The sequence below is a fragment of the Chenopodium album genome, chromosome 7 (genome assembly GCF_948465745.1).
Source record: "Chenopodium album chromosome 7, dcCheAlbu1.1, whole genome shotgun sequence".
In the NCBI taxonomy this organism is placed as follows: domain Eukaryota; kingdom Viridiplantae; phylum Streptophyta; class Magnoliopsida; order Caryophyllales; family Amaranthaceae; genus Chenopodium; species Chenopodium album.
The window spans coordinates 39,943,429-39,955,135 of record NC_137840.1 but is presented as its reverse complement, the minus strand read 5'-3'; the positions used below and the strand labels follow the sequence as shown (position 1 = coordinate 39,955,135).

General features: G+C 35.9%; 1 protein-coding gene and 1 non-coding gene across 2 annotated transcripts; both read right to left on the bottom strand.

Annotated features, from left to right (window-relative positions):
* Positions 1-1,487: 1,487 nt before the first annotated feature.
* Positions 1,488-7,177, bottom strand: LOC145639003 (protein DCL, chloroplastic-like). The gene is made up of 3 exons (XM_081690105.1): positions 6,572-7,177; positions 5,967-6,081; positions 1,488-2,024 (listed from the first exon to the last, which is right to left on the bottom strand). Exons 1-3 carry the CDS (start codon positions 6,940-6,942, stop codon positions 1,848-1,850), a joined length of 663 nt encoding a protein of 220 aa, XP_081546231.1. The 5' UTR covers positions 6,943-7,177; the 3' UTR covers positions 1,488-1,847.
* Positions 7,178-11,601: 4,424 nt separating this feature from the next.
* LOC145641199 (small nucleolar RNA R71) lies at positions 11,602-11,707 on the bottom strand. Its single transcript, XR_014115261.1, has one exon. It is a non-coding gene; the product is annotated as a small nucleolar RNA R71 (small nucleolar RNA).

The following is an 11,707-nucleotide window of genomic DNA, read 5'->3' as shown; positions in this document are numbered from 1 at the left end:
GAAAAGTAGCATTTGGTTTGTCTTTGATAAAAAAAATTTTATAATGTGGTCTGAAATTGCAAAAAAAAATTAAAAAGATTGTTTCAACGGCTATTTCATCAAATGCCACTGAGTAATTTAAAAATTCACCAAATGCCATCGGACTTTTCAGAATTCACCAAATCCCACCCAGTTTTTTTAAAATTCACCGAGTGTCATTAATGACCAACGGTCGTTAACTCCGTTAGTCATTAGGAGTTAATCATGACACATGTCATGATATAATTGGTCAATTTATATTAATTCATAAAAATAAAAAAAAAAAACAAATTTTTTAAAAAAAAAAAACAAAAATAAAAAAAAAAAAAAACCCCAAAATTTTCCCAGCCACCCCCACCACCGCCAAACCCTAGCCCCACTCTTATCTCGCCGGAAAATGGCCGGCCACCACCTTAACCACCACGACCATCCTGAACTCACACCCTAACCCCTCCCCCTCAAAATTCGAGCCACATTAACCCCTCTCCCATGAAAACCGACCACCCTAACCCCCACTCCCATGAAAAACCGACCACCCTAATCCCCAAATCGACCACCCTAACCCCCTCCCCTACAAAATCCGACCATCCCTCCCCGTCCCTTGCAAAATTCGACCACCCCCTCTCCCATGAATTAATTTGTGTAAAGTTTGTTTTTTTTTGTTGAAATTGGATTAAAACCCATGTAAATGACTAATTTTGGGTGTTATGGGTTTCATCAAAAGGGGATGCGATTTCAGGTGGTGGTCGAGGTGGAGAAAGAGTCGGGACAGGGTAGGGGTTAGGGGTCGGTTTAGGGTCGAGACAGGGTAGGGATTAGGGTCGGTTTAGGGTCGCCGGCGATTGAGATTTGACGGTGGGTAGTGTTGCGCGCAGGGGAAGGGGATTGGGATTTAACCACCACCTTGTGTGGGTGGTTTTGGGGGTCGGCGGTGGGTCAGGTGGGGCGCTAAAGTGTCGGGCGGCTGATTTTTGGTGGTTAAGATGGTGGCCAGCCGTTTTCTGGCGAGATAAGGGTGGGGCTAGGGTTTGGCGGTGGTGGGGGTGGCTGGGAAAATTTTGGGGTTTTGTTTTTTTAATTTTTATTAATTAAGATAAATTTACCAATTATATCATGACATGTGTCATGATTAACCCCTAATGACTAACGGAGTTAACGGCCGTTGGTCATTAATGGCACTCGGTGAATTTTTAAAAAACTGGGTGGCATTTGGTGAATTCTGATAAATCCGATGACATTTGATGAATTTTAAAATTACTCAATGACATTTGGTGAAATAGCCGTTGTTTCAAATAAAGTGGACACTTTAAAAGATTATTTCTGACAAATTTTCCTTAAATATATTATAAATGGATCTTATTTTAAAGAACTTTTCAAAACGAATTTTATGATAAAAATAAAACCGAGTTATAGGATATTTATTAAAAAGTTATGATTAACTTTGTATATATTGTATGAAATATTAGAGGTATAGTGATAATAAAACTCTATACAATAATTTTACCTTAAAAAAATCTATCAAAAAATCGCTTACTTAGTGGCATGTATCACAATAATACATTAAAAATACATGCCACTCCTAAAAGAGCTCCAACAAAAATTGGAAAACTAGACAGTTGTATTGAGGCCTAGAACAAAATGTGCAATGCATCTTTCAGCCTATAGCTCCAGAATTCCACATCCCACGGTGTGGTACAAATTTTACAATATGGTATTACACTTTAAAAATCTTTACTTACCATAATTTCAGTCTTAATACAAATATATTAACAATACAATGAAAGTGACAAAATCATGTAATTGGACGATTTCAGGTTTCATTACCAGCTTCACTCATATCGTCTACGCAGTCGAAAATGCTTCAGGATAAAACTTTCTGCATACAGTGGATAATTTTTCCTGATGAAGCCCTTAATGCACTTCCAGTACGAGAAGTCAATAAACTCACCATCTTTGCGAACTATGAACATACACCGGGAGTCTTGAAACTGAGGATGGTATCCAATCTAACCACCAATTAAAATTTTCATCAGCAACCATTGTATTTTGCTCAAGTACAACTCTAAATGGAACATTAGCCTAAAAATCAACACCTACTTTTCATTTGATTAAAAGGTTGAATGGACTCTTGATCAAGCAACATATAAGGAATCTAGTCCAAAAAGAACTAAGAGACAGGGCCTACAATCTTGAGCTCAATCAAGAAATAGCCTAAACAGGTATATATAGTTGAAATCTTCCACTACTTTTGCAAGTTCAGATAATTGTTCCTGCCCGGCCATACAGCTAATTCATGGGCATTTCTATCCTTTTCAGTTTAACACAATTCACCGAACAACTATTACACTGATCTGAAAGGATGACACTCAAACAGAAGTTGAGGCTTCAACAATTTGCAATTTTTACACTTACCATTGCAAAATAAAAACAAGGAAAACATGCTATATTATGCAAGGTGGTTCTACAGCCCATCGTCAAGGTAACTTAGACATTTGACGGTGAGATCCATCCTGTGCCTACATCTCAACTACAAATCAAAAGAAGCGGCATATAAATCATAGGATTGCCACAATCTCTTAACACATGGACCAAACACAAATAAAATACACATCTCCATTTATGCTTCTCTATAAACTTTAAGGTTGAGCCAAAAGAGCAATTACAGTAGTATAGCAAAATATCCTTGTGCTTTACAAGGAATGAACTCGAGTATTATCTATTAAAGAAGAAAGTTCCCGGTACTTCAATGATTATCATAGAGAAGCTTGCGGAAACACCAAAAATGACTTAATACAATACCTATATATTACTATAAAAAATGTTCTATGGTAACAAATTAACAATATTTCCTGCCATAGGAATTATTGATTCTTCGCTATATTTTTGCCATGACTTATATGGACTTCCCTCAAATACACTTGATATATTAGAGAACTGAAAGGTTTTTCCATATGTGACCACCTTGCCACAAGATGAGAATTCCAACCCATCCTCTTAAATAAAATATCAATGTCATAAACAGTCATTTTCCCTAATCCACAGTATGAAGAACCCTCAGATAAATTACATCAGTTCAAATTGACAATTCAATGTTTCAATCTATTATGTTTTTTAGCCTATCCATACTCATTTTATCTTCTTTGAAATCTTAATTTCATGTATGGAGCAATTAGAAAACCATCAATTACATAACCATATTACTAACAAGCCTCTGAAAGGTTAGGTGATGTGCACTCTGCAGGAACACGCATTTTTATAAAATAGCCTCCATATTGTTCACAAATACATTGATTTTGAGATGTCAATTACTGAAAATCTAGTTCTATAAAATTCATATAATAAAAATTTAAAAAAATTACATTAAAAAACGGTTGCGCTTCAATCTCAATAATACAATGCAAAACCACGAAAATAAGACCTAAAAATTACTCCCTAATAGTAAAACATGACAGCCTAGCCAATAAAAAAGATATGACAGCCTAAGCAACACAACTAGGATTTAAAATAGTGTTGTTCAGTTTATACATTGGTCAATTCAACATTTTAAACCCATTGGTAGGACCGTAGGACTAATTTTTAGTTCACAAACTCTAATATAAGCTATCAAGGGCCAATAAAAGCATGTGGTTAAGAAGACAGTAGTAACAATGCCATTCTTATTTGGCAGGCCTAATATGCATAACACTAATACATCAACAAAATGCATTTATACGGTCTTTGGTTAAGAAGCCAATAGCAGTAAATGCCTGCTCTACATTGGACACCTTATAAGCACTTTGCAATAGACAAAGTAACATACTAAAATTTTCCATCTACTACACCTTACTTCATTCTCATAAGTCATGACACAGCCCCCCATCAAAAGCACAAATTGTTGCTAGTGACTAGGTGATATGAATTCAAAACTAAATCGTATTAACCTCCAAAGCATTGGCTTTACCTAATTTGTTCATGACTTTTCCTAAACATTTGGTTATATAAAAGGATTAATAATGCTCTACCAAATAACATGTAGTTCATCATTCAACAAGAATGAGTTATTTAGATAGCGTGCTCTCTAGAGGAGCTCAAGAATAATTAATAATGGGTTATATGATTTGGCTATTCAAAACTTCCGCAACCTTATGTAGGCCAGAACAGCATTAATGATGCTCTTCCAAATAACAGCATTAATTGCCCCCCCCCCCTCCCCCCTGCTGCGGAAACACACACACACACTACCAAAAAAAAAAAAAAAAAAAAAAAAAAAAAAAAAAAAACCTTAAACCTGCCTGATTTGGTCAAACTGAGCATATAGCCTACCTACTGCATCAAGTTTCAGTTCTCTATTGATGAAAATTGGCAAATCTATGACTGAGATAATTAAGACAAAATAGCAACAATTATCACCTCTTTCACTATTTGGAAAACATTTCCTCTGCAGTTAACCTTAAATTTTGTAAATTGGGCACAATAGATGGGCCTCTTTAAGGAGGAACAACACAGGAAGCTTGAGCTATGTGGAGAGATGACATCTCATGGAACATTAGTGTTCTAAAGAAGCTTAATAAAATTGTTTGCCTCGGGTGGACCCTTTTGTGACCTCAAAAGGTTAAAATTCTGGCTAGATTAAGGGCATTACAAATTAAGTAAATAAATTACTTTTCCTACTAAACGGAATCTGCTTCACCCTCATTGTTATTGGCTTGGCTCACAGTATTTGGTCACTGATATAACTCACTTCAGTTATAACTGCATAATATGTTTTTACTAATTTCATCACCTTTAGAGCTACAACTCTACAAGGAGTTCCTACAATAACTAAGATTGGTGGCTTCAACTCTTCAAGTATACAAGAAGATACCTCAAAAAAGATAACTAGCTCTTCTAGAAGAGAAGCAGCTTGGAGCCTTTCATTCTTAAGACTGAAAGACTAACTTCGTACTTATGGCAATGTATGTCAGTCTAATACGGGACAGAAGCTTACTTTCTAGGTAAAAGTTCGGTTTAACCAAACCTTGAAACATGACATTTTTGTTCTAATTTCCCCTAATATAAGAACAATCATGACAATATGACTCATGATAATTTGACACCATTAAAACAAATAATTTAGAAAATAGTTTGAGTCAACACAATGTTCCTCCCCATAATTAACACAGAACACTATGAGTGATACTCCATACACTACTTTGTTTACCCAAGATCATTTTAAATGATGTACTAAAAAAAAGGCTCCAACTCAATATCCAATAGAGGTATTATTAAAATAAACAAATAAATAAATATATATAAAGGTAAGCATAAGACAAGTTAGTCCTCATAGACAAGACTCATACATCGCTACACCACAAATGCTAGTTGTGGGGGGTAAATAATCTGATCCCATACTGCATCAAGGAAGCAAAAGACATGTATGGCTGAAAAGTAATATTGTGTATGGATAAGGAAAATGGAGAGAAAGAAAAAGAAGTGAAACTAATAATTGTGTTTCCTGAATTATGATACAGACTGGGAGAGAGGAGAATGAAAATGGAGGTTTTTCAATCTCTTATCCATCTAAATAAAATAAACTCTCCCAAAGTTGGAAAGATTTGACGGGGAAACATAAGGTCACTTCTTCCTATCCTTCTCACCCTTCCCCTTCTATCTCTTACTTCAGCTCCCCTTCCTTCCTTCATTGTTATCAAAACACATGATAACAAAGGCAAAAACCAACAAATCTTAATTATAGTTTTCACTAAGTTCATAACAGAGCGTGCTAACAAACCATGAAGACCACTAATGCTAGACTAGACGACTCAGTAAGCCGCAATTTGCAAAGGGATTTAGATTTCAGGGCAATTTCACTTGTACGAGAGAATCAATACTGAACACAATCTAAAATACCAGAGAAGACAAGAAAATGTAATATACAGAGCAAAATTTTATAAGCTGAAGTAGAGAAGATAAAGAAGAGAGAGAATTACAGTGATGTAATCAACTCCACATCCAATTTTATTGTCACATTCAGGGTGATACGGTAGCAACCTCTCCAAAATCATTTTCTCATGCTCAGCAGTCAATCTATCGCCACTTTGGTATCTGATTTAACAAACAAAATATTAGAACTCTTTACAAGACTCCCATAAAATGAAACAGCAAAAACAATTAAAAACAAATAATTCACAAAACAAAAATAAAACATATATGAATCAAACATGAATATCCACTATCTCCCTTTGAAGGTCAAAATTAATCCAACATACCCAATTACACAAATACTTGTACACCAGCTGGTGTAAAAAATACAACTAAATTCAGATAATAAGCATACTTTTTTATGGAATAGTCAGTAATTATTAACAAACAACCCAAGAAAAAATAAATTGAAAAAACCAATATTCAACAGGTAAGCATGAAAATAAAATATACCCAATACAGTATTTAATCAAACAAACATACCCAATTACACATACACTTAATTAGATTTCAAAAAAAAAATGCCACATGAAAAACTTAAGAGAAATGGCGGAAAAAAAAATTAAAAAAAAAAAAAAAATCAAAATTCAAACATAAAAATTATGAAACTTACTTTCCAGAATGAAGAATCATTCTAACAAAGCCAACAAGTGGAACAGTATCCTCTAAAATCTGGTCTTCCCAATCAACCCAACTCTCTCTATCCGCTACCCTCTCAAAACTATTTTCTCCCTCTAAATTCTCAGTATGGTTTTCGACAGAATTCTCAGCGTGCGATGGAGGAGAAACAACCGGTTTCCTCAACAAATCAGGGCCGTAGGATTCAGGGCTTCCAGTTTTTAAAGCGCAACAACAACGACGCTGTTGAATTTGGTGAAGATAAACAGATGAAGGAAGAGATAAGGTTGAAGACGACGAACAAGAAGAAATAAAAGTACCCAATAAGTTAATATTGGAACTACTAATACTGCTAATTAATGACATGATTCGTATAGTGTTGCGAAAAAATATGGAGATTGGGGGGTATGGTTGTGGTGCCACCCTGGTTCAGCTCATGGCGGTGGCTAAGAGGGTGGTTTCGAGGTGAGGGTTAAGAGAGGTGCTAACGGTAATGGTGGTGTTAGTGAATTGTGAAAATATGGACAAGATAAAGGGGTATGATTGAGCTCTCTCGATTTTTTGATGGAGAGGATTTACCTTTTTTTTTTTTTCTCCAATTTTTTTGTTGTATTTTTTGGGTTGGGTTTTGGGTGTTGAAATAGATTTATGGCCTTATGGGATATCTATAATAATGGGAAAATACAATGCTAAACATGGTATGCAAATTAGGGGGTATATGTGTCTTTTCACTTATTTAATTGGGGTATTTTGATAATTTCATTTCTTCTTTTCCTCCATTCTCCATTCCACCATAATCGTTCAACCCACCTTGTTCATCCACGTGAGCAAAGATGCACACCAACGCTTTTGGCGGTTCAAAATGTCGACGTGAAGGAAATGTTTTTCCTAAGAGGTTGATATGGCCCTAATTTACACCATTTTGTTACTAGGGTGTCTTTTTGTTACCGTTACGAAGCGGTGCTGGAGTCGTTGAGGAAGGAAGAACAAGAGGATGAAAAAGGGAAGAAGAAGAGGGACGTGAATACACAGATGATAATGGTTGTGATGGGTTTCGGAGAGGAATGTGGGGTTGTGATGGTGATAGTAGCCTAAGACGAAGATGGTGGTGAAGTGACTGTAATAACGTGGATGCTAGATCTATGTGTTTTTTTTTTATTTTTTTAATAAACATAAAAAGTGTATCTATGGCAGAGCATGGCCAACAAAAGGAACTAATTAACATTTTTTGGTTGATTAGATCAACTGGAGCGCCCCCATCATAATATCATGTTCCTTCCGTTCTTTAAATAACTTTTATATTGTTTCACAAAGAAAGAGTTGAATAGTTTAAATTATTATATGAGTGCGTTATGTTAAACAATTTTTTAAAAAATCAGAAATGGTATTAATGGGTTATTGTAGGGAGGAGACGGAGTGAATAAATATTTAAAAAATGAAATGAGGGGACCTATACTAGGAGGAAAGTATTAAAATATTTTCACAACATTCTAAAAATAAGAAAAGATTAAATAATTAAATAAAACGGCTAAAAACTATACATATTAAAAAAAAAAAAAGAACATTTTTTAAATAAACTAACGGAGTCAAATAAAAATAGAGCCACGACAATATTATGAATACCGATTAGTGATTGGTTTTATCAAACATAATTTAAGAGAACTAGAGAAGGTTAAGCTTTAAAATTTCTCACAAAAGATATTTAATCAAGGAAACTGTGAATAAATTAGCATTGAAAATTTATATTCAAGCCCTTTTTTTGTAGAGGTGGTTGTTAGTTATGCAAGTAGCTATTAGTAGTTGATTTGGGTAAAAATACCCAATTCACGTTTACCAATCAGAGTGTGACACGTGTCACCCTAGGAAGTGCCCAAGACAAGACAAGACACGTGCATGCAGAAGTTGAAAGAAATTGGTGTCTTTCCCATGCCCGATTCTAGAGGTGCCGTAAAATGGCACTGACGAGGGGAAAAACTAGGTCGTTGACTAATCCCTCGTAAGTAAAACTAAATTTATAAACACTTAACAAACCTAAATACAAGTACAAAGGTAAGTTAAGGGTCGAACCCAAAGGAACGGTTATGTTCAAGCACTCTTAACTATGCGCCTAAGCTAGGTCGAAGTCGAAGGTGAAGAAGTAACACTAACAACAAACAAACAAACAAAAAAACAAAAAAAATAAAACACTATGGAATGGGAATCAACAAGTAATCATGATAATTGCAACAACTTGGGAAGAACATGCCAATCAATGGTTAGGAAGACTAATGATAAGAGCTATCAATTGGAATCAAATAGCTATCTACTAATCGTTAAGGTAGATGTCACTACGAATAATAAACTAAGATAATCACAATCCAAACCAATTGATAATTATAATTCCTAAATCAATTGGTCGTGTCATTAGCAATCACAATGCAATCTAGCATAATTCTCAAGGCCTAATTGAATTACACACATGCAAACTTACATTAATCATTTTAATCTCAACAAGCAATCAACACAATTCTCAAATTAATCACAATCAATCAATCATAAAAGTTTCACCCAATCCCTAGCCAAACAACTACTCAAGAATCATCATCTAACAACAAACAACTAAGAAATCAAGAATCAACAAAATATGAAGAACAATTACACTAATTAAGAATCAAACATCAAAATCAAACCAAACAAACATGAAATTAAAGAAAGCAATAAAAGGAGAAAGAGTTAGAAATCCTCATTAATTGATTATGGAGATCTTCAATACAATTTTCACCTCGAATCTTCAATCTCTCAAATCCCCAATGAAATTCCTTACTTTCTCTGTCTAAACCTACTCCTAAAATTAACCCTAGATATAGAGAGAGAAACTCTCAACTAAGCTAAAATTATGATAAAAAATTATGTCTAAAAACTTTTTACAAAAGTCGGCTAAAAAAGGGTATTTATAAGAGGTGCGAAAACAAAATCGAGCAAAGCCGAAAAACATGGAGGAGCGCCCAAGCAGGCAAAGGCACGCGCCTGCGCACAAGGGTTGCACGCCCGCGCTCTTCTCGGTTTAATTTCTTCATACTTTCTCGCCGCTTCGTGCGTTCGTAATTGAGGTCTTTGAGCGCATGCATATGATGATGATAGACACTAAGCATGGCATATTCAAATTGACTCCACGGTGGGTTCAAATCCACCATTAATGAGAGCACGACTTAAGAGCGCAAGAGCTTGAACTTGGAGCATCCACTTCCTTGCACCTTGAGTTTTCCCAATGCTATAAGCTTACTCCAAATCATCTTCCAACTTAGAAAACCACCAATATCAAGACCCAAACCTCGTACAATACCTACAACCACGAAAAGAGGAGAAATAAAGGAGAAAACACAAGAAAAACCATATAAACACAAAATATGAGATAAAAGGGAAATAAAGAGAAAATGCATAAAACTAAGCATTTATTAAGAAGGAAAGCTATGAAAAGAAGGTAAAAAAACCTAAATACTCATCAGGCGCAGCCCACCAAATATAAGAGTGAATGATCTATGCAAGGGAACAATTCCCAATGCCCTATAAATAGGGACACTTACCTCAATTTGGGGGCACGTTAAGTTATTACCACAATTACTATTCTCTTACAATATAGAAATCATCTGACCTCGGGATTTAAGAAATTCACTTTGCTTTCCTCATTTTACTCAACTTTGACATGCACTAACTTGATCGTCGGTGGCGGAATTGAGAATAGCTGGAGCTTCCATTTGTTGCAGGTACAAGCAAATAAGAATCTAGAGTTGGTGATGTAACTCTCCCGCAAGACACATAAAAACCCCCCAAAACAGTAGTTGTCAACAAGTTGTGATTGGTAGCTAGTTGTTACCTCTAAGATCCCAATAAAAATAGATTAAAAACTTCAATAGCTGCTTTTAGTATTCAAAAGCTTATAGTTTTAGCTTGTGATAAAACATTATCTCTACCACTAAACATTAACCTCACCAGTACATTGTCAAACAATATTTAAATTTTTTTTACTAAGAAAATGACTCAAGAGTACTTGTTAAAAGTTACTGAAAAGCTATTGTTGAACACAACTAATAAATCAAGAGAGAATGTTAATCATATGTTTGAAAATAGATAATGTATAGGATAGCTCCTACTAAGCTATCACCGAGCTCCCAAACTGGCCCCCTAGGTGCGCACTCACTGATGGAAGAATAGTCAAAGGGGCTCCTCAGCCCAACAGAGTCAGCCCGTAGGCTGACTAAGTATGACTCTCCACAAAGGAGATAATACGCCTATAAATAGAGGACAAAGTACAACGAAAAAGAGGTTAGACATAAAGGAGATAATATCTCTCTAAGTGCACTTTCTCTCTCGAAACACATTCTAACTTAAGCATCGAAGGGGGATTCCTCGAACCACCCCCGAGGGTAGTTTACGTGTGTAAGAATACAGACATATGATACCTCCGCCCAACTCAGGTTATCTACCTGCCCCAAATCACTGAGGTAAATAAGTAACCCGATAGCGAAACGCTCTCCCTGATCACTCGAGATAGTGACGGAAAGAACATGAGAAATGTATATCCGAGTCAGCTGCTCAGGTGTACACTGCCGATCAACCTCGTCGGCCGACAACTCATCGGCAAGAACCGAGTATGGACAAGGCTGCGCATAAATCTGAAGGGCCACCGTAAGACGGTCCCCTACGAGGTCATGCAGTCTCTTGTCTGACCCATATCTTAACTCCTACTACTCAAGCCAACAATTTCAAAATCAAGCCCAATTTGATTGTTTTGATAGAGGAAACATTTCTCGGGTGGGAAGTTTGAGAGTCCTCATGAACATTTAAAAGATGTCGAGAAATATTGTGATATAGTAAAGGCCAATGGAGTGACTCAAGAATATATTTGCCTCAAGATGTTTCCATTCTCTCTAATTGGGAGAGGTCTATAATGGCTAGAGAAGGAGGTGCCCCCTAATTCTCTCACAACATGGGACCAAGTGACTACGTCTTTCTTGAGGCGGTTCTATAACCATAGGAAGACCGCTTAGGCTCGGTCTTTGATATAAGGTTTTTGTCAAAAGAGTGGTGAGTCTCTAAGTGCGGCATGGGAACGATACAAAGAACTTCAACGTAAATGCCCACACCATGGGAT

Excerpts from the sequence above, each read along its gene's own strand:
- LOC145639003 (XM_081690105.1), bottom strand. The coding sequence starts at position 6,942 with ATGTCATTAATTAGCAGTATTAGTAGTTCCAATATTAACTTATTGGGT. Across the intron at positions 6,082-6,571 it reads ATGATTCTTCATTCTGGAAA|ATACCAAAGTGGCGATAGAT; the intron begins GTAAGTTTCATA and ends TTGTTAAATCAG. Across the intron at positions 2,025-5,966 it reads GTGGAGTTGATTACATCACT|ATTGGATACCATCCTCAGTT; the intron begins GTAATTCTCTCT and ends ATTGGTGGTTAG.